This window comes from Agelaius phoeniceus, chromosome 2 (assembly GCF_051311805.1).
Source record: "Agelaius phoeniceus isolate bAgePho1 chromosome 2, bAgePho1.hap1, whole genome shotgun sequence".
Taxonomy (NCBI): domain Eukaryota; kingdom Metazoa; phylum Chordata; class Aves; order Passeriformes; family Icteridae; genus Agelaius; species Agelaius phoeniceus.
Window position 1 is genome coordinate 68106957 of NC_135266.1, and position 27546 is coordinate 68134502.

General features: G+C 34.3%; 1 protein-coding gene across 7 annotated transcripts in view; it reads right to left on the bottom strand.

Moving 5' to 3' along the window:
- Positions 1 to 27546, bottom strand: part of NBEA (neurobeachin) — a 459156-nt gene that overhangs the window by 366086 nt on the left and 65524 nt on the right. For all 7 annotated transcript variants that reach the window (XM_077173791.1, XM_077173789.1, XM_077173793.1 and 4 more), the window contains exons 2-5: positions 13306 to 13537; positions 6931 to 7031; positions 6585 to 6680; positions 4125 to 4246 (exon numbers count right to left, since the gene is read on the bottom strand). In XM_077173791.1, the coding sequence (XP_077029906.1) occupies positions 4125 to 4246; positions 6585 to 6680; positions 6931 to 7031; positions 13306 to 13537 (551 nt within the window). The remainder of the gene's footprint in view (positions 1 to 4124; positions 4247 to 6584; positions 6681 to 6930; positions 7032 to 13305; positions 13538 to 27546) is intronic.

Sequence of the window (27546 nt, forward strand, 5' to 3'; positions counted from 1 at the left end):
ATGGCTACATCTTTCAAATTTTCTCCCTTTCCTATCCTTATTGGTTACTGGGCTGATTTTATCTCCATTATGGACAAATCAGACTGTTCCTGACATTTTAAACACTGACTAGTCCTTAAGTGTGTAACTTCCTGGAGTTCACCACATGAACAATGAAATAATGAAAAAATTGCTCATTTTTTAGCAGGGCTCTTTGCCTTGGAATAGAATGAATGATTTTATAAACATGAAACTTAGCCAAGATTTTACTTTTTTCCTCCAAATTAATTAGATTTCTAATACAAGAGTAGTTAAGAAACTGTGTACTCAAATATGTTCTGTTTACCTCAACACTATACTATAAAATTTTAATCTTGACATATTCTTTCTTGCCAAAGGTAATGTAGGTTAGGACTGGGCTATAGAGTACTCCAAAGTTCTCTTACCAATTACCTACATGTGCAGAACTTGCTACATCCAAAGATGGCATGCATGGAGACAACAAGAGCAGTACCATCAACAGCCATATGGTTTTATGAGCTTTAAATAACCTTACATAGCAGCTGAAACATAATTTTGTTACGGTTTGTTCATATAACCTTTACAATCATGTGTCACTTCAGCCAGTTTCTCAAAGCAGCTACTGAATGTTATTACACTTCCATAGCAAGAGAGCATTCTTCCTTCCACCAGTGGAACTGTTTAGGGATTCCAGTTTCTTTAGCTTAGGATTTTATGAGCAGTTTAACATGTAATCATAGTACCAATATTGAGAAGATATTAATTATTCTTGCATGAAAGGTGTGTGTGAAATTTGCTTTCTACTAACTTTGGAATTCCACTACAGGCTTTTGCAACTGTTCTGCATTATCTATACTTCCATAACCTCTAGAGAAGATCTGAAAATACAGTTTGATTTTAGAATGGTTTTTATTTTTTCTCTCCTCTATGTCTCTACATCTATAAAACTAAAACGTAGGACATGGTTTCAGAAGTTTTAGCCATTCTTCCATTTAATTCTTATAGAAGCACTTGGACTTTCTATGGACAAAAAAACAATTATGACATACCAGCCTCAGTTCACCTTCTAATTCTTTTACAGAACCTGATACATAATCTGAAAGAAAACACTTCTTAAAAAAATATAAAAATAAAAGAACACCAAAAAAAACCCTTGAGAAATCAATCAGCATCTGGATTGATCATATCTACTTCAAGGCCTTACTTAATAATTATATCACCCATCTCTTTTTTTAGCAGGAACAAGTAAAGTGATTTAGGGGATGGAGACTTCCCAGTTGAGCATGCTTAAGTTGAGTATGCTTAAGGTGAGCCGTAAATATCTAAATTTGTAGGGTCTTTATGACAAAGAATCTACACCTTATTTTTAAAGAAACATTTCTAACAATCTTTAAAAGTATGATAAGGATTACTATTATTATTATTATTACTTTTTTTACTATGTCTTATAATTGTGATAGTGACCAGAGTACTATGTATCTAAAAGCCTGAATTTTCTTATTTTGCAGTCAACTCACTGGATCTCAAATTAAAAAAAAGAAAAAAAACATTCATTATAAAATATGTTTTCCAAGGGACAGTTCACTTCCAAGTGTTTTCTGAATAGTACCAGTTTTTCCCATGGTCTCTTAAAAGAAGTAGCAAGTCTGAACTGTAAATGACATTCCAATAATGCTTTTGTCAAGATTTCAGGAAGGGATCACATCACCTTTACCATGATCTCTGTTTGTTCAGACTATCCTTAAGAAGACCACATTAGCTCTTTCAGGTAGAGCAATGCAAATGGATTTTATGGTCAGCTGGTAACCTACAAAACTCCTAAACATCCTGCTGTAATTCCTGCTTTCTAACATATGGCTATTCATTCCATAAGCATGGCATTATGGAATGCCATTACCCACTGCTAGGTACATGACATTGGTTGGCTTATACTAAAATTCTGCTACAGAATTCTGAACCTTACCCTTTGAATTTGACTGCTCTGCTTTGTTGTTATTTATTGTTCATGCAAATGTCAGACTTCTAATTTTCTTCCAGGATTGTCACACTCAGTTTATAATTGGTAAGATAGCTACAATACTGTTCCAATATGCAAGTATTAATACTCTGTCAGCAGCTGCCCAACACCATCTTCAGATATATTTGAAATTACTTTTTTTTAATAAAAAAAAAACCTGGCATACAGTTCTTGAAGCAGTTTTTCTGCTTGAACAGTTCTTCTGTTATTAGCGTGCCCCTAATAACAACAGTGGCAAATTTCCCTCACACCTGGCAAAAGGGAAGGCATTTCTTTGCTTCCCTTCTCAGTTTTTAAGAATCAGTTGTCACATAATGGTTGATGTGATGTAACTGCTGTCTCACACCACAAAGGCACTGCACTCCCTTAAAGACTTGAGTTATTTATACAACACATTTTTCACCTAGTTAAACTGAAAAGTATATTACATGACCAAAAAGCATGTTGAAAGAAAATAGTATTGGTTTGGTATCTTCCTCTTGGTGGTGGTTGTGTGTGACACAAGCTTTCATGTGGCAAAATTTGAAACCTGTGTAAAGTTTAGATGGATATTCTCCCTATTATGAATTATTAATTAGATCTTGGCTTAATCTACTATAGAAACATAATAATAATAATTTGCATTGCTCCTGTCATGGCAAAGTCTGCAGGGTTACATCTTAGCCCCTGTGTTTCTCAACATTTTCATAAATGACTTGGATGCAGGACTGGAAGAGATAAAAGCATGTTTGCAGATGGTAGAAAACTGGGAGGAGCTGTTGACCCATTTGAGGAGGCCCTGCAGAGAGAAACTGAAAAATAAGAGGACTGGGAAATTACCAATCATATGAAGTTCAAGAAAGGCAAGTGTGGGATTCTGCACCTGGGATGAGGAAACCCTGAATGGACAAACAGACTGGGGAATGTGATGCTGGAAAGCAGTGTCTTGGAAAGGGCCCTGGGGGTCCTGGTTGGTTGCAAATCAAATTTGAGTCAGCAGTGCCCTGGCAGCCAGGAAGTCCAGTTGTGTCTTGAAGCGCATCAGGCACAGCATGGCCATCCAGGCAAGGGAGGGGATTGTCCCACTCTGCTCTGAGCTGGGGTGGCCTCACCTTGAGTGCTGGGGGCAGTTTAAGCCACCAAAATATTAGAAAGATGTTAAACTATGGGAGAGTGCCTGAAGGAGGGCCATAAGAATGGTGAAGGGCCTGGAGGGGAAGCTGTATGAGAAGTGGCTGAGGTCACTTGGTCTGTTCAGCCTGGAGGAGAGCTCATTGCAGTTACAACTTCCTTGTGAGGGGAAGAGAAGGGGCAGGCACTGATCTAAATTGTCTGTGACAGGACCAGTGACAGGACCCAAGGGAATTGCCTGAAGTTGTGTTGGGGAAGGTTTATGTTGGATATTTGGAAAAGGATTATCACCCAGGGGGTTGTTGGGCTCTGGAGCAGGCTCCCCAGGGAAGTGGTCACAGCACCAAGCCTGACCAACTGCAAGAAGTGTTTGGACAATACTCTCAGGCACATGGTGTGATGGGGATGGTCCTGGGCAGGGCTGAGTTGGACTCAATGCTCCTGATAGGTCCCTTCCAACTCGACAGATTCTGTGATTTCCTTCTGAGATCAGTATATATTCAGTTTCTTTTATACACATTATATTCACATAAAATTTTCACATTTTTGGGGAACCAGTCATCAGTTAACCATTTTTATATCCATAGATCTACTTTCTATTATCTTTAGCTAATGTGCAAACTGTGCACTCTGAGTTTAATAGATTTATTTTGTAGTACTGACATCACCTGAGAATCTTTACCACCAAACAAAAATTATAACATTTTTCCATTTAAAGCTCTAAGAATTAATATATTTTAGAATTCCTAAAGAAACCCCAACACTAGATTTTATGGTTTATCTACAAGGCACATGTATTGAATCCATGGATTTCTGAATCACAAAGCGAAAAGGACAGATGGTTTTCTAAGAGTTTGTATACAGTGAGCAGTCATTAAAATCTTCAGATATTTGGCAGGGGTGGGGGGAAAGCATGTCAGGGACTAAAAAATAAGAAAGATTAACTGTTGTTAGGAAGTCAGAACAAACCATAACTGCAGCATTATAAGCTACTTACCAATAGAGATAGGGTTTATCCTTATCTACATTGATATTGTTTAGTGGATCCATACGAAACCAGGTATTAAGAGTAAACCCATTTTGATAAGGCCACTTAGCAATAGGAGGCAATGCAATTGCCTGGACAGAGGAAAGAAAAAAAAGGCAACAAATAATTAGTTTTTTGAGAAATACTGTTAAAAGTAATGCCTTCCCAAAACTCTGTGTCATTCTAGATCTCTAGATCTGCTTTAACTTTCAAAGATCATTTATAGAAAAAACCCTTTAAATAGTGCTTTTGAATTAATGCATTATTTTTATCTATTTTAAAATAATTTAAATTACATAAATTCTATCAATAGAGGACACAAAATTAAATTTGTGAATGGGTAATATTAAGAGAACAAAAAGAAAAATTACTTCTTCAGAAATTAAACTATAAATTCAGCTTCTAACAATTATTAATCTCACCATTAAACTTAAAAATAAAATCAAATTAATCAAAACATCATAAAATAGAGATTCATTATTAAAACTAAAACTACACATTTCAAAGAACACCTTTGGGATATGGCTTCTGCCTCCTGAGAGACAGTTTCCTGCCTGAAGCAGAAGAGCTACTTGATGACAAATGGGAACAACACCTGGTAGTAGTACTACCACCAAGCACAAAGTGTCCTCCATCTGGAGTGACTAACATGCCACCTGCACAGACTGGTAGAGATGCAATACAGTATTGAGAAGAGCCCTGCAGCTGGGAAAATGAAGCAGCTCTCAGCAGCATATCTGTAGACTCTTGGCTCCTTCATACTGCCACTGAAGTCCTGGATCCACAAGGAGCTCACACTTAAATTTAGAGAGAGCCAACCTGAAATCTATAATGCTGATTAAAAGTTACGCTGTTTCTCTGTCTAATGTCAACCTTGTGCATCACTCCTGAAAACAAACTCAGTGCTAGTGAACTAGGTCCTGTCCAGTCTTTCTTCTAAAGAAGTGCTTTGTTTTTTGGATCATTTTTTATAAATTTCTGCCCATGGTCCACTTCAGAGGATGTATCCCCTCCAGAATTTCATAGTGTAATCCAACATGCACTAATAAACAAGTGTAAAATTGAAACTTATATTTCTTGATTTCCAGGTGTGTGGTTCATCATAAGTAGTATGTGAAACAAGATCCTGGAAGAATCAAAGTAAAGAGACTCTGCATTTCAATCAAGAATTCCTGTTATAGATGCACATCTTTGGATAGGAAGGAATATTTAAAATTCTTCTCCTGCAAAACCTTTTTTGAACCTCTGATAAAAAATTAAATTTAAGAGAGAAATTTCATCAGGGTTTGCCTCTGAAGCCCAGAAATGTCAAAGCAGTATCACTGTAGACATTCATATTCTGCAACACCTGTCTTGCTGGTGGATGTACTTGTAAGAAATGTTAACTGTGGTTTAAATTTAGCAGGAGATAATGAAACTTTCCCTTTCAAAACTTAGTAATTAATTCTTTACACAATCTGCCCTATGCATTTTGCTGACACATCTGTTTATAAGGCTGGATATCAAACAAGATCAAAGACGTAATCCAGCAAAAAATAACCCAGGTGTAAAACAGTGATTATCAGCCAGTTCACTTTCCTGATGCAATCTGCCACTCTGATAAGTCTGTTCACAAGGAATGGATGTAGCAATTTGTGCTTAAAGAAAATGATCAGTGCTATTGATGAATGAAATGCAGGTACAGCAGCCTTCATGCACGGGCATGAGAAAATAGGAATCTCAAGATTATTTTCTGTTAGAAGATTCCACTTTCTACCTGAGCATATACCTACCATTCTGTACCAGAATGGAACCATACCTCAGATTTCTATTCCCTAGTATTAACCCTTTGCATTTACTCTCTCAATAATCTATAAATCTGTAGACAATACTTTAATTTATTGTAGAGGAGTTTTTTTTTTGAAAGTATGTGCAGTGAATGGAAGAGAGAATATCTACTTGGGAAGGTTTGGAAAGGAATACAATTTCACCATTCTAAGTTATCTCCACTGAGTTGATGGAAAGGAAACAGTTGATGGAATTCAGACAAAATAAAACCTTTATAATAAATTTATGACTAGGCAGGCACTGTAAACTGTGATGATGTGGACAAGTTAATTTCTTGATTTTTCTCAACTCTCTCCTTTCTATAATATTGATTATATTATTCTAATAAAATAACACTGTTCTTTGGAATTTTCAGGTTTCTCTTTCTCATTAACTTCCCCAGACCAAAATCTGCTGCTTGATATTCTATCCTCACAAGTGCAACTTCTCAACAACACAGCTGCCTTGTAAGTCTGTGGAAGGCAATGTCTACACTACTCAAACATGTATTTCCACTCTCATTTCTTTTTCAAGAACTTCTGAAACCAAAAGAAGGGAAATGCAAATGAGGAGTTTATTTGTTTATTTATTCCTGAAATTGTAGAATTTTGGTTGAAAACTTACTGCAGCACTACAGCCTGGGAAGTTGAAAAAGGTATCAGGCCCATGTCTCTGTGGCATCTGATTAAGGACTGATAATAATTTAACTGCATGTCTTGGCTGTGAAAAGAAGAAAATTGCACAAAAGTCAATACAACCATTTTTGTACTCTCTAGGCTACAAAGGAAAGTGGACAGTTTTCAAATAACAGAGCAAATTAACTTTAAAATAGTTAGCAAAAATACTTCTTGAACATATGTTCAGTCAACATGAGAAAACAAATTCAAGTTTATATGTCCCAGGAGACAGTTTATGTTAACTTCAGGCTCTAATGGAATGACACTTAATGCTTTATCTGATCACAGCTTACCCAGATTCCATTTTCCCCTCGAAGCATGCTGAACAAAAGCTTCAACTCCTTGACAGTGATGCTGTAGCTGGCAAGAACCCCCAACATATCAACTAGGAGATCTTCAAAGGAAAATAAAGTTATTCTGAACTCTGAACTTCATTGCTTTGATAAACACAAAAAAGCTGAAAAATTAATACCTTTAAAAGTAAGTGTATTTACACATTCTAAAAATCCAACTTACTTGTATTGAATATTTTACAAAGTATTTCATGTTAAATTTTGCATCATACTTTGAAAAAGGTATTACATTTATAGAGCATTAATTCTTCCCATTTCACAACATGCATCACACATTATAAACTTGTCTTTCCTGCTGTATGTTTTTTTTGATGAGTTCCTTCCTTCTTCTGAAGTTAACATTTTTCAAAAAATTTTGACCCAAAAATTGCTTTACAATAACCTTAACCCAGAATTTTATATTATAATTTGTGTCATTTCCCCATTTTTGCTACAGTGATGCTTCTGATCTTTACTGTAATAAAAGGCCAGGGGAAAACAAAAGAAAATTAACACCTCCCTCTGGCCCCTGCAAAAAAAAAAAACCCAAACCAACAAAAAAACCCACAAAACCAATCAAACAAAAACCCAGCAATCGAACCAAACAATAGCAAAACAACAAAAAAACATATGGAAAACAAACAATCAGAAATCATAGGAAGAAAAAAATTAAAGAGCTTAATAAAAAGAAGGGATCAAAATTGTTAACAGGATTATGGAACACAGCTTTCATTACAATATCTCAAAACCCATAAGCTTTAACAGTAAGAACATTAAACAGAGTCTTCCTTTCAGAGATTATCAGGTTTAAAATTACTTATTTAAAACCCCAGAATTCCATTTTAAGAATTTGTTCGCTTGTGGGATATTGAACCTTTTCTTATACTCCACACTTTTTTTCAGGAATAAAATGGACATATAAGAATTAGGACTTCCTCAAGTGGGAGGTAAAGCAATTTGCTCATATTCACAGATGAGGCACAAGAATTTAATTCAAAGATCAAGCAGTGAAGTCCAGTTTTCAAAACAAAAGAGCTATGACACAACAGAATCAGCATTGACACATTTTCCCCAGCTGTTCAACAATCACAGAATTCCCCCGCCCCTCTCCTGCCTCCCTGCTAAAACTTGTGGAAGACACAACTTTCTACAGATAAGTTTACATTTTGTTGCAGGACTGCATGTTATCCTTGCTCATTAGGGAAAGGATGACTCTTACAGGTGCTGACAAAGAATCGTTTTCAGGAGAAACAACTCTTTCCAAAGACATTTCACATTCATATTTTGTTTTAAAACAAATTTTCTCTTTTCAAATTCATATATATGTGGTTTTGAGCAAAAGCATTAACTTTATTTAGCTTTTTCCACAATGATACTAGCCTCTGATCTTTAGCAAGCAAAAGGCATGTGTGAAGAATGAAATATCATTTAATTTACAGAAGACATAGTAAACTGTTTGGTGAGTGAAATTGCCTATCAGGAAAGGCAAAAGAAAAGCATTGCAATTTAGCAGACATTTTCACTGTAAATTCTGAATACACCCCTAATCTCCAAGTATAGATTCCCCCCCCACCCCCTCATTTGTTTTATCTTCCCTTTAAAAACACTGCCACATACATTTGTGACAGAATTAGGGAAAACAAAATACACCTAAGAAAAAGAAATGCCTTTTCTTTCATGGTGGTGGATTCTATGACTCAGCTCCCCTAGTACCTGCCCCTTTCACAGCGGCATCCAGCCTGCAATGTAAAGCTGGCACATCCTGTACATGATCAGAAACTGGGAACAGTCACAGTGAGCACTCAGAAAAGGAAATAAGCACAAGTGAATACTAGTCTTTGGCTGACAATTTCCCAATTCCTATTTTGTAGTTTCAGCTTTCTTTTCAGATCAAGGGACTGCAAATTTTGCTTCCCTTACAAAGAAAAAATGTTGTGTAGAAGCCAAGTTTTCTGAAGTTTTCTGGTGAAAATCAGAACACCATTAAAAAAAAGAGGAAAAAAGTGCAAATTAATACAGTCAAACACAGAAATGATTGCAAGTTTTAAAATCACTGAATTTGTGCTGCTGTGTGTCACTGTTATAGCCCTGTACTACCTTACGGCACAGAAAAATTCTTATTTCTACTGAAGATGTGGATAACCTACAGGCATTAGAAATACATATTTATAAGTAATGAATTAAACATTGATGGAGAGAAACAAACATAAGCTCCCTAATTATGTAACTCTGGGTAAAACAATAACCTGGAATATAGAAGCCCAGTAGATAACAAGCAAAGATAAAGCAAACAACATCTGTGGAAGCTGAAGCACTTAAGGCTATTTAAAGGTTCTTTTTTCAATATAAAGACTTAAAAATAATTATTACATAACTTTATTCATACTTATTAGAAATCTCATAAAAGAGTCAATCCCATCTGGTTTATAAACCCTAGTAATCCACTCATCTATAAATGGACAAAGGTCAGAAAGCATACTACAACTGGATTTTTTATTGTCTACTTTTTTTTTATATTAAATAAGATTACATATATAACTGGAATCCATTATCTCATTTCAGAAACAAGATTGTATATAATAATATTAAGTCCAGAAGGAGAAAACAGGCAGCTTCCCATTTTCAATGTATTTCTATTTTCTATTAATGGCACCTTCTGAATACTTTCATACTAAGCAGTTTTCATAGGATTTACAAATTAACCAGTAACCTTGAAGGAATGCTTAACTCAGTCACTTAGTATGAAAATACAATAGGAAAATGCCTGCCTGTCTTTCAAGTAACAATGCACATATATCAAAATGAAGGGTCTGGCATTAACTTTGGAAGACATATTAAATAGCATTCGAAAGAAAACTTCAGGAAACTACCCTCATGTCTCCTTAACCTCTTAATATTACATGGCCATGAAATTGTGAATTTTAACTCTTGTTAGTGTTGTAAATAAATTTTCACAGGTCATAATAGACAATGTGATAATTTTGCAATTTTTCTTACAGAATAGGTTGAAAGAGGAAAGCTTGTTAGCAACCCATTAATGACAGAGCTGTCAAAAACCGACGTTGTTGCTTGGAAACTATGAACTGTTTCAGTGCTTAAGAATTCAGTCCCAGCAGTTTTAGAACAATTACCTACATCATCACAACATAACTGTGAGAAAAATATGGGACTTAGGTGAGACATATCTACTGTCTATGAATTCAGGCTGCTCTCTCATCCATGGTTCAGACCTCTCAGATGGAACCTCAGACACACTATCCCAAAGAGTCCCTCAGAGCAGGTGATCTGCTTCACTACTCATTACCTGGAAACAGAACTTCAAAACCCCAGTCCCTCAAGGAAGATCCCATGCAAGTGTTAAAAAAAAAAAAAAAAACACAAAACACCAATCATCTATGAAAATATTTTCTCCTAAACTATTGATAAAATTGCTGACCATTCTCTATTAGTATAACAGATTGTCAGAGTATAAAGATTTTTTTTTGAAAGGTGATGCTTCTGGAAAGCAAACTGAGGTCATTTGCATTGCCATTGAGACTTTCAAAATGATTAAGCTTTTATTCCTCACCACACAATCTGTAAAATTGCATTAAGTTAGATATTTAAAGTACTCAGAACCTCATGAATCTGAGAGTCTCCATCTAAGCAGACAGAAACATTCTTCTCATTGCAAAAGTTTGGGTACATGTTTATTTGCTGGTGTCTTACTATCATAAAATCAGAGAAGAGTGGCTTCAGACTTAGACTGGTCCTGAAAGTGAGCTATCAGAATATAAAACAGACATTATTGCCTGTCTTGTCTATTTAAACCCTATCTAGGTCTAATCAAAATGTTTCACAAAGGAACAAGAGAGACAACCTAAAAACAAACAAGCAACTCCCAGAGAAGCAAATTACAAAAAAAAAACCCAAAAAAGCCTGTACCATTTACAGATGATAAAAGCCAATTTCAAAACATTGGGCTGACAGAGTATTAGCAACTGTTTTGGGAAAAAAGTGGTAGCAGTAAAAATTAACATGGGTCTTGTTCAAACCATCCTCCCCCCTTAATGCTAAAAATCATTTTAACTCAAAATTTCTTACTTTACTCCCTGGCTTTGGGAAGCTCACAGAAATATTTGAGGCAAAAAAAATCTACAATTATGACCTCAACATCTGCATGAGGAAACAAAGATACTGCTTTAGTTGTTACTGATTCTGTCTAATATCAAAATAGTTATTACATGACCTTTTTTGTTACTTCTGACTTATTACCAATATTATTACCCCTTATAAAAGGAGACTAAAGTGCTTACAGAAATCAAGAGATAAAAACAAAATGATCAATTTGCTTACTTCCATGTCTTTTTCAAAAAAAAACTCCTCAAAAATCATCTATTTACAGTTATGAGAGAAAAACCCTAGGAAGCATGATTCTGTTCAATTCCTGCTCATCATACATAGATGAATACTCAGATAGTTTGAAACACACTGCAAAGCTAAAATGTCATCAGAATTTCAATTTTCAGTTTTGATTTTCAGTTAAATATGAACTCCCTTTATCCATGTAAGCATACCAAAGAACAAGCTTACTGGGTTTTTTTTGTGCAGAAGGTCTCTTTCTGAACCACTGTGTGACCACTCAGAAAAAAGATTATTGAGGTAGAAGATCCATTAGGTTGGTTTTGTTTTTTTTTATTTACTACCCCTGGCTTATATTAATGTCTGTAAATTCAAAGAGTTTTTTTAATTCCCAAATGCTCCTAAAAGCCAGATCACATACTCTTGATTTCTGACATCTACAATTAATTAGGCAGTTAAAAAAAACCCAACCCTCTAATGGAGGCACTATTACAGTCTTGTATGCCCCATATACAAGTACCACTCACAGGAGCTTAAATGGGATAAATTTAGTTGGTGGGATTACTCATGTAAGAAAATTATTTCCATGAGTAAAACCCTGAAAAATTTTAATATATAAATTTTTGTTCTCATCATATAATGTGTTATATTTTACATGGAATAAAAGAGTATGTTTACCCTTACACTATTCTGACATACCATACTTACAAATGCTGTAAAAAAAAACATATTTGGTGAAAACCATCATTTATGAATCTATTGGTCTGTTTTACTTCAGTCTGAATTTCACTGTACACTATTCAGCATAACACATGATTTTAGCATTTAGAAATACATTTCTAAACAAGATGTTGATTATGACTTGTTTTGAAAAACAGAATGTAGCTTTTCCAAATACTTAATATTACAAACACATTTGTACTGAAACAAAAAGAAAAAAAGGACAAAGAATAAATCATTCCTATCCAGTTTTCATCCTACTGTAATAATCTTCTTGCTTCTTGTCTGCAATCCTTGCTAGTTTACTGTTCCAAAAACCTGTATATGTGTCAGGAATCAGATCATCAACTAAAATATTAGAATTATGGAAGGCAAACCTCTGGCATTTTTCAAAAATGCCTCACAATGTCAGGCATTGTGAGACAGCCTCACAATCCTACCATCAGTCACAAATTATATAAGAATTAAGAACTTTGCTTTCACACTGTATTGAAAGAAAATGCCTAAGCTCCCTCAGGGAAGATAAATAGTAATCATATCAATCTCTTCAGGTGCCATATTTAAATGTGATGAGCAAACCTGTTCTGTATCCAATTAATCAGGATTATAATGTGTACCCTGCTATGGAGAGGATGTGGTGTGGAGCACCATAAACTCCTTCAAACATACTATGAAAACCTTAACTGGGCAATGACTTCATCACTTATTTTCAGCAAACAAATAAAGCATGCTATTTTTTTTAATGCTGCAAAACATTATAGAATGTTAAAACCCACAAATGTAAAAAATTAAAATATAAGGATCACAGGAATGCATTATGGAATGATTGCTTAATATAATCCGTATGTCCAGCATTCAAACCTGTAAATAATATCTGTTATGCTGTCATATGAAGTTATGTTTAAAATGGATCTAGCAATTCTGGCATCACAATTAAAAATGACCAATGTATAGAAAAACTAAAATATTGCCTTGTAGTTAAAAAGTCTAAAACATTGTTTTTAATTCTTTAAATTGTTTTTATCACTAAGATAACAATATCTTCTCAAACGAATCAACAACCAGTTATTTTACACCACGTATCTACAGAGGTTTCAAACTAAGAAGATATTTCTGTAGTTTTCCTGAAATTAATAAAAAAGTACTTCTGACTCAACAGCAGTACTAATGAAAACATCACTAAGTATAAATCAAAACATCCCATACCCTTCCATAATCACAAAACATTGGCAGGCCAAGAATGCAATAATTATTTTATCAGTTGGCAATTTATACCTGCAATCATGTCGTCCACAGTACTCATCTTCAGCAGTACCTGTTCAATTAAGCCAACTTCCGTGCTAGTCTGTAAATTACGGACACTTTTACGTAGAATTGCAGTGAACATACTCCAGATTTCTGCTTGGCACGTCACATCACAGTGCTCCAAAAGCTCTGACATGCATGTGATGCTCTCTGCATCCTGGATTATAAAGTTCATCTCCAGATCAAATTCGCCACCAACCAGCTAAAAAAGAAAACAAGAACACTATTACAATGTGAAATACATAGTTTAGTGTCTCTCATACCTTCATTGTGACCAATACAGAATATGTTTTACATGGTTAGAGAAGTAACTTTGATAAGAGAAACTAATAGCTATGCTTTCTATATTTGAAGCATTCCTTCTTGTGAAGTAATTGATAAGGTAGCCTGGCCCAGACAGATGTAGTGCAGAACCTAAAAAGCTCAGGAAGAAATTGAGGCTTTTCCACCATTCTCTGAAATTTGCCTACTCAAAAATAAAAAGACACTAAAATTAACTCAGCTTTTTCTCCTGACATAAGCCAACATTTGCCCTTAGTTATGCATTTAGAAGACCTTATTGCCTTTTCCATTATCCCACCCAGTCATGCTTGGAAAAAGAACAACTCATCTGCTCTGGAGTAAGACATAGAAAATTTATATTATTATACCACACATCACTCATTGTGGGGTCAAGGAAACCTGCTGGCAGGTGCAAGGGAGAGATTGCACAAGGAAAGGATCAAGCACTCAGATAAGAAGTGAGTTAACAGCTGTTCTGATGAAATGACAGCCTGACTCCTATTTATCCAGGTACTGGCAAAACTCTTTCCAAAGTCCTAAGCTCCAATTAAACACAACAACAACCAGGTGTGTATTAGGAGGGAGAGAAAAGCAAACCAGTAGAAGAGATAGTCAAGACCAAATATATCTTCATGAATGGAATTCAACAATTTTGATCAGTCATTTGTGTAACTTAAAAAAGCTGAAATCAAGAAAATCTACTAAACCAAATATAAAATTTAGTTTAAAAAAAATGCCATTTTAATGGCATAAAAATCTTTCAGTTCTGAAGGAAACACAGTCTGACTCTCACGAATCCTACTTTATCCTAATAACTTTGAAGAATTTTGAAAATACCAGTGTGAAATTTCACAGAATCATGGAATCACAGAAAGGCTTATGTTGGAAGGGACCTTTAAGATCATCTTGTTCACACTGCCATGGGCAGGAACATTCCACTTGACCAGGTTACTTAAAGTCCCATTCAACCTTGGCCAGTCTCTCTGGGAAACCTGTTCCAGTGCTTCACCACTCTCACAGTAAGAATTTCTTCCTAATATTGAATCTAGGCCTCCTTTAGTTTAAGGCCTTCCCCCTCTCAACCCTTTTACATGCCCTTGTAAAAACTCTCTGTCCAGCTCTCTTTTAGGCTCCCTTTGAGTGCTATAAGGTCTCCCTGGAGCCTTCTCTTCTTCAGGCTGAACAAGCCAAGTCTCTCAGCCTGTCAGTAACACTGATTTTAGTAACTGTAAATATATTACAGAAAATAATGGAATAAATTAATATTAAAATAACTTTAAGAATTTTGTTCTATTTGTTTAATGGAGTTATATAATTAAAATTTCAATAAAAAGCTTAAAGATATTCAAAGAATTAGCTCTTATAAGCACATAATTTCAACAGTCAATTTTAATAGAAGGCAATTCTATGGCCTATTTAAAAGCAGTTTTTATTGACTTGAAATTAAACTCTAAAAACTAAGCAAGTTGAAATACTATGCAAACTTTTTTTGATGGCTAAACCTATCCAAATATTCAAAGACTTCTTTCATAACCCATCTTCAGACAATTAGTACAATACATTTAGCTTCCACCCTAATTCATACTTTGCATTCACTTTCAAATTACTTTTTCCTCTATCAATTAATTGCTAATAATAATTATAATTTTGTAACATAAAAGATTCTAATATGCTAAATATATAAACTGACTACCTCATTAGTTCTCCTGAGACATTTAATTACATTCAAATAAAAACTATTATCCTAATTATAATTAGTACTTTAATTTAAAACTTGTGACTGCATATCATATATTTGCATATTTGGTAAACACATGATGTGTACCAAAGGAAGGCAAAAAAATTCAAGATTAGTAGCACACTATTTCTATGTTCATTCCTCAGAATTATGAAATTGTTTTGTAGAGGTTTTTACTCTCTTTTCAAGAAACCCAGGCAGAGTTGTTATTTCTGAAAACAGCAGCAACTTGTGCATACTTCATCAGCAATCTGCATTGTTGTGTTTTCAGACTTCTCTTCACCAGGATGAGCCTTTTTGAGATTATGTCAAAAACACTCAGAAGTAAAACAGCCACCTGTAGAAGACATTCAATTGAACTCTCTTAGATTAATATTCTGAGATGAAATTAAACACCTCCTGGAAGTATCTACTTTCCTCCATTTCTTTCCATGGAGGAAATCTAGGATGAAAAATTGTATCTGCTGAGAGTTCATCACTGGATTCTTTCAAAGTCCATGTGGTCACAGATCAGGACAACCGGCCTTAGTTGGCCTGGCTTTTGTGAGACGGTTGGATCAGAGAACCTCCAGACTTCTGTTTCAACCTCACCAACTCTGTGATAATATTTAGACAGGCTACCTTCAGACTAGATATGCTACCCATCATTTGGTTTTGATAAGTTGGACTTAAAAAAAGGAAAAAATTAAGTTATGCCTCATTGGAATGAAGAGGTACAATGCAGACTGATTCCCTTTCCTCAAACAGTATTAATAGTAAAATTCTAATTAATTTAAATTAATAAACTAATATAGAATCAGTAAAACAGATGGAAATAATTCACTACAGACTAAAATAATTCAAACCATATTTGCTTTCTAATGTAATCAATGTACTAATGTGTAACACTTAAGAGACTGAAACAAAGCCCCTGTATCAGTCTAAGGTGATAGGATATTTCTCTACTAATAAAACCAAGATGTCTCATCTATAAAACATCTAAGAGAATCTGCATCAAAAAACACACTCAAGGCTCATAAAATTGGTTCTATAGAGAATCTTCTCCTGGGCTACAGACTTTCCAGCAGGTGCTACAATTATTTCACTTGTACAATTGGCCACAAAAAAATTCTAGCCCATCAGGGTTACTCCAAGAAAACATTAAAATGTTCCTATTTAGCCTTAACTTCAGTCTAAGCATACTTCAGACAGAAAAAATTATCATAATTATCATTAAAATCAACCTCCTTAGTAAAGGAAACAAATTAATGAACTAATTGACAATGATAGCAAAAATTTAGGACGGTAGGGGAAGGTGAATTCTTTAAAGTAGTCATCCTAAATTAATCATTAATTTCTTGATAAAGAGAAGTCTAAGATGACAAGTAAAAGCTAAACAAAAGTGAACCAAGCATACAGAAATAAATGAACATGATTGATTTGTGTTCAAGAAATAAAGCAGGCATCCTCTGCCTGTGCACAAGGTGCACAATCAAATGGAATTCAGCCAATAAAAGTAGTAGAACATTAACTACAAAAAGGTATCCTCTAACAACATTCTTCAGGTGGATTTCCCAAGGAGGACAGTAGGTAAATAGGAATACCCAGTCTCCACCACAACAGGGGGAGGTAACCAGGGGAAAAGCACAGTGGCAATGAGCTGGTAACATGCTGACACTAATGAAAGACCAACTTTGCTGAGGAGCCAGAAATCATTAAATGCAGTTAAAAACCAACTGCTGAGAGCTGTGAAGATTCTTCTGATATCAACTGTCCAGGAAGCAATGCTTAAAACCTCAAAATTAGTGAATGCAAAGTAATTCAAAATTATTATAGTTTTCCTCATATGTATAAGACGACAGGCTCCAAAGTCTGATATTATCATCCAGAAAAGAGATCTTGGAGCTTCAAAAAACTATGCCAAATTAAAAACTGCCAACAAACAACAAAATATTCATAATGAATTTGCTGCTTTCTAAGTTGGGCAAAACTGCGGATGCAACACAATATACCAAAATGTTAAATCATACTTCCAAATAGTAACTTATTTTTAATATAGCTCTTGTAATAGACTTCTGTAATAAGACAAATTTCAGCTGGAGTACAAGATGAACATTTTAATAGAAATCCTCACAGAAGCCAGTATACCATACCATAAATCAGTGCTCTTTCCATATCATACATCTCAAATAGAATCTATTTTTATGTCAAACACTAAGTCTTTGCATTCTTCAAGGAAATATTTAATATTTAGTAAAGACCATGCTTTCACTGTGATTAAGTATCCTGAAGTATTGCTTGTACTTTCTCATATTCTGCATCTTTCACAGCACAGCTATAAAAAATGAATCACCAGTCTAATGGTCAGATAATGGTTACAGGTGTGTTGACTGTGGTCAACAAACAACTCCTCCCAAAGTGGTGCTGAACTGCCAGCAATACGCAAAGTAGACTGGATTCCCCATGCTGAGATTGCCTATAACAACAGGTTGACACTCCTTGCAAATTTCTCCAAGAACTGCATTTGAGAATAGCTGCATTTGAGTTCCTTAACCTACACCACCATTCTCAAATGCAGCTGCTCTGCTCAGAATTTCCATTTTTCTGCATGTTATGGCCATTCCTCAGTAAGTTCCTACCATTCATCATGCTATGCAATAAAAGTGTTTCTTCCTAAATTGCCACATCTCTGCAGAACTTAGGCTGGTTTTTTACACGCTTTTGATCTAGAACAGAGAAGAAATACTCCCCCAAACACAAGAAGTTGTCTACATATCTCAGATAGTATATTCATACCAGTTCTTGAAATGAATAAAATACATGCTGCTGAACATCTACAATTAAATTGTTGACTTCCGAAAATTGGAATTTTTTATATCAGATTCTCCAAATCAAGTTTGGAAGAATGCATTGAAATTAAAATTGAGTAGAATATTTCAGCTGAATTTGACCTAGAAGAATCACCTAGTCCAAGTGTCTGACCATTCCAGGGCTGTCTGAAAGTTCAAGTATGTTGATAAAAGCATTATCCAAAGGCTTCTTAAATGCTGACAGGCCTGGGGCATCAAACACATTTCAGAAAGCCTGTTCCAGTGTTTGACCACCTTCTTCACAAAGAAGTGCTTCCTAACATTCAATTAAAAGTTCCCCTGGTGCAGCTTTGAACCATTCCCATGCATCCTGGCACTGGATACCAGGGAGAAGAGCTCAAAACTTCCCTCTCCATTTCCTTTCCTCAGGAAGCTGTAGACAGCGATGATTAAAAACAGTATATTAGAGCTATATAAACCAAAGTCTTCAAGCATTTACATCTCTAAGTTTGCTGTTCATTGTTGTCAAAGAAGCATTTTCTAGCTTCCTCCAAGTTGGAGTCCTGTCTGTATTTATTTAAACAAAAATCAAGAATATGAATTCCAGTACTAGAGAGACAGTGCCACTGAAAAATTAAAGTACCACAATAATATAATTACCAAAGTGCTAACCACATCCAGGCCTAATCTCCACCAAGTCACTCCTACATTCTGTCTCCTAATTAAGTAATATCACATTTGCTCTCCTTTTTCTGAAGGCAAAAATAAATGAAGGCATAACAGTCCACATAACAACCTCATCAGTTTTAAACTGAAGCATTTTAAGTTCACGTATATACATATACAACCAGAATTAAAAAAATATATCTTTCCTGTAGCTATATAGGAGGTAAACAGTTTGGAAACAAAATTATTAATTCTCTTCCTGTCCCCTAATGCTTATCTCTCATTTTAGACATTACAAAACAGCTGACACAGCATATGGCACAAGTTTCTACAGGAAAAGAGCTGAGAATAACCTACTCAAATGAGATTGAAAATCTCTTAAAATCCCAAATCAATTAGTTCTTTTGAAGAGAAAATTAGTAAACATTTAACTCTTGATAACTAAAGCCATCATATAACATGGAAGGATAATTTCTGTCAAAACTGGAGCATCTTTTCTACAAAACAACACTGAACTGATTTCATAATCACCAGTGAGAATTCCAAATATGTGGAATCAGACTGCTACTGTTTCTTATATAAAGACAGGCAACAGTATAAGCATTAAAACACAGTTTTCTGAGAAAAGCAGTAGGGGACTCGAGTGGCAGAAAAAACAGGTTACTCTTTTATGGTCATTAACTAAAACCTTAAACTTCTAAACAATTAATTCACATTTTTAGGAAGATTCTTCTTCAACTGCATGAAAGAAGATTTCTTTAGGCAAAACCATTTAGAATGCTAAATGGAATAAATTAAATTGTTCAGTGACAGAAATGTGTGCTGATCATATGCATTTGTTAACCTAAATATATCAATATAACTACAGAGAAAATCACAGCTAAAAAAACTTAAGAAGGTATGTTTCATAACTGGTACACATTCTTTATTTATTTTTAAATTAAAAAAGGTAGTCCTTAGAGATTTGAATTATAGCTCTGTGTATCTGGGCTAATTTTCACAATTCTTTTTACCATCACTGGAAAGTAAAAGATGCTTAAGGGAAGTGATTATCTCAGTGGTTTTAGCTGCAATATCAGAATGAAATAAATCTTTTTCAGAGAATGTAGTAATTTTTACTGACTATAAAAGGACAACTAGTTCAGACAGGCACTTCTAAAGTTATGTCAGAGAAATCTTAAGCAATGTGCTCACAATATGGTTTATAACCAAATGACAGCACTAAAAGACTGATTCTCATGTGAATCATTACAACAGGATATAATTCTGCACATTAACATACCATTTTAAATGAGCCTTCCTTCATTTAACTTCAAAACCATTTTTATTCTGAATAATATATTCCACTATATCGGTAATTTGTCACTAAGGGAATGCTACCTAACAAGTTTATTGACAATTTTAAAGCAATCTGAGAAATTAATTTAAATATTATTTTTTGTACTTGCTGAGACAATATGAATGAAGTAAAATGGTGAGCTTTTAGAGCTTACATGAATTGTAAGTGCTTGTTATTATGCAAGCTTAAAAATATCCCATGGATTTATCTTTATTTTCTTACATTTTCCCTTGAGGGAGGAGGAGGACACTTCTGCAGGCAGATCAGCTCCAGTGGTTGATCAATTGCATATATGTATGATTTACTGAGACAACTATCAATTACACTGGGATAGATCACAAGGCTGTATAACATCCTTGACAATGTCAGACCTTCTCTAAGTATTGCGGAGGCTTAAAGAGAAAAAAGACAAAAAAACCCCCAAACCACAAAGCAAAAAGAGAAAATGGGCTACTTGCCACAAATTTCTTAAGCTGTTTTTTACCTACTGAAAAAAACCACTGTTTTGGGGTAGGACAGGAATTAGTCTGATGAAGTTCAAATATCAGCCTTCATAAAAGCTTCTCTAGCACAAGAATCAGATTCCTTGAAATAAAAAGTCCTGCTCTGGAAGGAATGCAAAAAAAGTTTTGAAGCATGACACAGGACAAATCTTATCCACTTAGAAGAATTTATAAAGTAATCCAACCATGTCTGACAGAAATGAAGAGAGATAAAAGTATTTTACGTAAAAGTACCTAATCCAAAACACAAACCTAAAAGTCCTCCTCATGGTCTATTGTTCCTGTGCCACTAGAAGGGGACGCTGTTCCTATTATTTTGATCTCCACAGAACCATTTTTGGCCAAAGCAGAATATGAGCTTTTACTTTAAGATGTTGAACCTGAAAAATTAAAGACTAGGAAACAAAAATTGCAGGTTTATTTTCAGTGAAGTAAAATTAAAACCATTCTCAAACTTGCAGCTAATTTGTTTTCAGTTTATCTAGTTCAGTTTCTCTTATAAATTACTTCTGATCTTGACTTATTAACAAAAGAGATCAGCTAATTAGATAAGGGACTTTTTCACATCAAAAAAGGGAACTGAGAATTTATTTTAATAAATAAAAGATACTGATAATTTATTTTAATAAATAAAACCAAACAACTTAGGTTTGCCACATGGCTGAAAGCAAAAATTCAAAATTGATTTTTATGGACTATAAAGAAGTTGATAAATGAGCACAGCCTAAAGAGTATGAAAAATAGTATCACTAAACAGATATTACCACATTACCAGTTCATTTTGCTTTTAATACTTCATAGCCCATTCTTGCCTGTCTTCCTTCACTTTCAATTATAACTTTAAGATCAAGGTACAGATGCTAGTACAGTTTAAGCTCATGCTTCTAATTGCCTGTTTTCAATAACCAGGTGTATTTTAAAAACAAATTACTTGGTGGTGGTTTGGAATCATGGCTTTTTTGGTGGGCTTTTTTTGTTGTTGTTTTTTGGGGTTTTTTTGGGGTTGTTTTTTCTTTGTTTCCAAGCCAGAAGAGAAGTAAAATAAATGGAAATAACTAAGAGTTACAAAAATCACACATGAAATGTACTCTGAAATTTTTTTTGCAACTACTTTTGTAGCCTCTTCTACTAATATGTCTATGTATTTGCCCTGCTGAAACTTGAACAGCCAAATCTAATAGGTCAGCAGCATTCCTTTATTTTTGAACAGTCAGAAACTATATGCGGCTTTTTGGGGTATTTTAGGTAGTTTGAATGATATATTATCTCTGTAAAGCAAACCTTGCCGAGATTTAACATAGTAATCAGAGAACATCAACAAAAAATTGAAATTCTAAGAAACATTAAGCTGTCAACAATTACACATTGATTTAAATCTAATTTGTATTGCACAGCAAGCACTATCACACATTATGTTTGTGCAAGCAGCAATGACTGTTTTTAAATGGAGACAGCTGGAAGAACCCTCCATGCATGCACACCTGTTTCCCAAACTTCACATACAGGAGCAAGGAGAATGTATTTGCAATAAATACTAATAGAAAATTGTTGTCAACAGAATTTTCCAGTAACTTGGAACGATTGTTTTTTAAATTTCTTTGTTTATTTTATTCATTTTTTATTATTCAAACATACTTGTCAAAGCAATTTCACTTTTGTGTGTTAACTTACAGATGCACTCTGTGACTAGAACAAATTGCAACAACACAGTTAATAGAATTTTAGTCTTGGAAAATGATGGGGTTTATTTTAGAATAGTCAGTGGGATTGTTCTCTGGTACATCAAGGATACATAACAATTAAAGAAGAAAAACATGACAAAGAATGTTGATTTGTGAGGATCACGGTGCTACCTACACACTTTGGCTAGGAACAAAAAATAGCCACACACCATCAGGACAAAGCCCACTAGCCCCAAGTACTAGCCCACTATCTTCTTCTAGGCAGCCATCATATATTCCCCCTTAGTCTGTAAACCCAAAACAGTCTGCAGGCTCTCTTCTTTCCCATGGGGTACAATCAGGATGGCAAAGTGGTTGCTCTCAGAGGGCATTAGCTGTTTTTCCTCACTATTCAGGACCTCTCTTATGTGCCACTTACCTTGCTAAATACCACTTGACCTTGCCTTTTTTTGCTTGTTTTTTTTAATACCACTGCACTGTTTGGTAAGAAAACGAATTACTTAAATTTCTACATTAAGATTAAGCTATCTATTACCTATTTGAATTCCTAAAATGAAATAATGAATTTTGAGAGTGTCCTATTCTCATGTCCACCTTTTTCTTAAGTTTTGGTTTTCTTTAGGGTCTTTCACTGCTTTTATTTTGAGATTTTTCATTTCCCTCTTGTCACACAACACTCAACAACTCTTAAAAGCCCAGAAACTATAAGTCATGGGTATGCAATATTTAAAACCAAAACAATTCCAATGAACTTAGTTATGACAGTGCCATTTTCCAACTGATACCTATAGATGTACATTAAAGATTAATGGCAGAGGGATAGCCCAGGCAATTCACAATGCCAGGTATAAAATGATCTCAAAGAACACTGAAGTGAGATGTGCACAGCACTGGTCTTAACTTCGTTTTGCTGATAAGCAGGAGCTTAATGGGAAGGTTCTTAATTCTCAACATCCTGCTGCTTGCTTACATCGATAATTTTGAGATATGTAGTCATATTTTCGGTTGGTGTCAGCATTCTGAAATGCTGAAATTTCCAGTGGCAATTTTCATCACCAGCTAGAGAAGCTCTACATTCAATTTCAACGTGCTCATTCTCATCAATCTTTCATTTTTAATTAACTAGTTACCATGCAGTCCTCTGCTCCAAAAAGTTAATGTGGGAGAAAACAACCCAGTGTTTGGCACAGTGAAAAGCCCTCACTCACTTCTGAACAGTGACTCTCTAGTGACTAATGATTACAGAACTAATACTGGGCATGTGCTATAGCTCTATTTAATTCTCTGCATACAACATAACTAGGTTAAAGCCAACAGTAAATGTAGAAGTGCTAAGCAGACTTTCTCCTTTTAAAAAGATACGTAGATTGCAGGACATAATAACAAAGCAATATCTATTATAGAGTTAGACTGATTTATGGAGCTTGAGCAAATACTTCCCCATAGAATCTAGCTAATTCTTGAAAGACTGAAATGCTCATTGACTATATTTTATAAATAAGTGAAATCAAATGTATAAAGAAACATGATATTACCTTAAATCATACTTTGTTCCCATTTTCCATATAAATTTTAACTTATAACTAGCAAAACCCTTCCAAACCTAATAAATTATTACAAAAACCAATAATTTCTCAGAAAATGCCAGCATTTGCAACTGCACAACGTTGTCTAGTGGGTGAAAAAATACTGAACACATATACATGACTTTAAGATGTCAGGGCAGGAAAAATCAATAGCCACATAATTTCTGTTGCTTTTCAGTTTTGGCAGCCTGAAGTTTGTTAAATTTTGAAGCACAGACATTCTTTAAGGTTCTGTATTTCTTTAAGAAAATCAATACAAGTTACACTATTTGTAACATTTTTCTCTTCCTCAAAAGTGCAAAAGATGAAAGACAGGAATTGTAATTTAAAACCTCCTAAAATTTTTCTAATCCAATTTACTTTTTCAAGTCCTTACAAGAACCTGCCCTTGGATCATAGGAGCAATTTCAGATACCACGATTTGTAAGGCTGGGATTTTTTAACCAGATTTGTCAATATTTATCCCCTTTGCTTCTCTAAATACTCTCAAATAGTGTAAGAATTTTTTTCTAGTTTGTGACTGGACTCCCACAGGGTTTTAGCTGTCATTAATGATTTAAGATATTTTTTGGTGCCATGATAAAACACAAAACCTCAATTGCTAAAGGAGGCACCACACAGACCATAATGAATTCTTTTACAAACATTTAAGTGCATCCTAATTGCCTTCCCTCAAGCTTCTTGATTTATTATGCAGCTCCTCATCCAATAAAATGTTTTCTTTAATTTATAGATAACACAGTTAAGAACAAAGGCCAGAATTATACAGCCATATAGGAGGTGCAACTCTAATGACAAAGGATTCTTTTAGAGGAGGAAACTGAAAAGCATATAAAGAAGTGTAAGAAACACATTAATTTGTGGCCAGAGTTTCCCTTATGTAAGAAGCTTGTGGATCTTCATTACACAAAGTATCTCAGCACTTGAAAATCAGTGACAAGAAGCCAAGTATCTACAAAAAGTGTAACAGTATAGGCTGGGCATATACTGAATTTTCTCTATTATAGTATATCAACCTCCCATTATTTGTGACACAGCAATCTCTTGCTCCAGAAATAACATCACTGTTTCAATAGGCCAATTTTCTTCCAATTTTCTTCCAATAGGCCAATAGGCCAGATTTTCTTCCAATAATTTCCCTGATTACTTTCTGAACCCTCAAATTCTTGGAGCCTTCACAGCCCATAGTAAGGAGTCCTACATCTCCCCCATGATTTGTGTAAAAATATCTTGTTATACATCTGCCATAGGTGTATTTAATTTCAGCCCTCTGCTACTTGCATTTTGAAAAGCATAAATCAGGTGTTTTCTATCACATTCTTCCCTTTATTTACTTATATTTCAAATACACTTGGTCAGCTCTTTTCCAAGCTGAACAATCCTACTTTGTTAAGTCACTTCTCATCTGAAATCTGTATTTAATCACACTTTTTACCCTTCATATTTTTTGCTAGTTTTAATATATTCTTTTGAGACTGGAAATCACCAGAACTTCATACAAAATTCAAAATACGGACATATCAATAATTCATAGAGTTTCAAAATATTACTCTTGTATTACTGATTTTTCCTCATTAATGCTTCCTTATATTTAATTTACTTTTCTGATTGTGGAAAATGTTTTGGTTCTTAGTTGCAAAGCTAATATCACTGTGAGACCATTTACAATAATACCTATCAGAGTGCACAGTTAATATAGGTTCACAGATGTGAAATGAAGTCAGAACTTCTATTACTCCCTATGAGACGAGGAGAAAATAGACTTTATACAAGTACCTACACAAAATAAATGCAGTTACATAAGCACCATACTTCTCTGCAAAAAAACCCAAAACCTTCCCTTTCATGATTCCCATCATAAGCTCCATTTATAAATAATTGCCAAACAAAATTTCAACTGAAAGGATCTGAAAGGATAGTTCTACTGATAAAGAATTAGGAAAATAAACTCTCCTCACTCAAAAAGGAAAATGTATCCTCTCATCAGCACATTAGCTCTTAGCTGATTCACTTAAAAAAAAAAAATCAACCAAGTGCTTACAAAATTATGGTGAACAGGCAACAATCTTTTTTTCAGCAAAATACTCCATCACACCTTAACATTTCTTCCATGTTTTGATACTAGTCCTATTCATCATTCACTCAACTAATGAAGCTTGGAGGAAACACTTCAGGATACACTTTTGTCTTCTCTCTAAGAGTCAGACCCAGATTTTGAAAACTATATAACTGTGGACTGAGTTTCAAAACCGCCATCTGCAAATCTAATTACAGAGCTCCACCTGTACTAAGAATTCCTTTCAAGGCATGATGTAACTGAGTAAAACTGAAATCATATATCATTTGGTTTGATTACAAGATAACTACAGATGACGTGTCAATAATTACACGGTTAGGTCTTACGTAGTGGAGGAAATTCAAGTATTCTTAATTGCATTAAAAGAGAAATTCATACTGTGCTTAGTTAAAAAAATCCTCAAAAATTGCCAAACTACAAAAAAATTTATGACAATTTTCTCAGTACATAATTAAGATTTACCTCTACTCATCAGATGCAAATATCAAGCTATTAGTAAGAATAATTTAAAAAAATAGCAAGAGGGCCCTTTAAGAAAAGAGGGTTTTAATCACATTAGAACATGTTTTCAATCACAGTCCTTCTATGTAGCCATGTTTTATTAATGAAGACTTTGGTTCTAAAATAATCAGTTGTCATTTGAAGTAATTATGTTTGGTGATGCCTAAAATATTCTTCAATCACATTTTAGAAAAGAAATTAGAACACAAAGGACTTAATATACCTAACTTATTAAAAAATGCAAAAAAACCCTCCAAAAAACCAGCATTCCAGTCACACAAAAATGAGAAAGTAGGAAAAAAAAAATCAAACCAGATTAGAAGTCCTTCACATGAGACACCAGTAAAAATTCATACTCAACTGTTTTTGTATCTATCTTCTCAGAAGAACTCAAACATATTTTTATTTTAGGGAAAAGTATAAAATACTAAGCAGTAAATAAAAGGAAAGAACTTCTAAACAAAGTCTTCTCAAATGGCTGAATTCAGTTATTTTCAACTTCTTACATAATTTAGAAAGAATAATAAAACACAAGAAGGAATTATAGTTACAGTTCACCCTTTAAAAATATCCAATGCCATAAATCCAGCAGAATCTATCAAAAAGACTTTTCAGATCTCATTTAAAACACTCAAATTGAAATACGCATATATGAATGTTAAAGAGCAACAAAGATACATGAGAAAGGTATTATTATTTTGCTATTCTGTGTTTTTACCTTATAAAATGCATTATTTTATTTCAACAAATTTTTAACATCAAATTATGTTATTTATAACTAATTAATAAAGCAAAGAAATTTTAATTTACATTAGAATTTTTACAAACATATCCAGAGGCCTATGTCTTCATAATGATTAACAGGGAGAGCGTGTTTTTCTCCTTTTGTCTGGTGTAAAACAGAATCAGCACTTAATTTAGGTGAATATGTTACTTCAGAGGAAATGGAACAGTTATATAAATGGGAAAAGCAGAGCTATTTAAATAATCATAATCCATAAAAGCTCTTTCATAAGTGAGTTCTTCAGAAACAGTTATCAACTGGCAA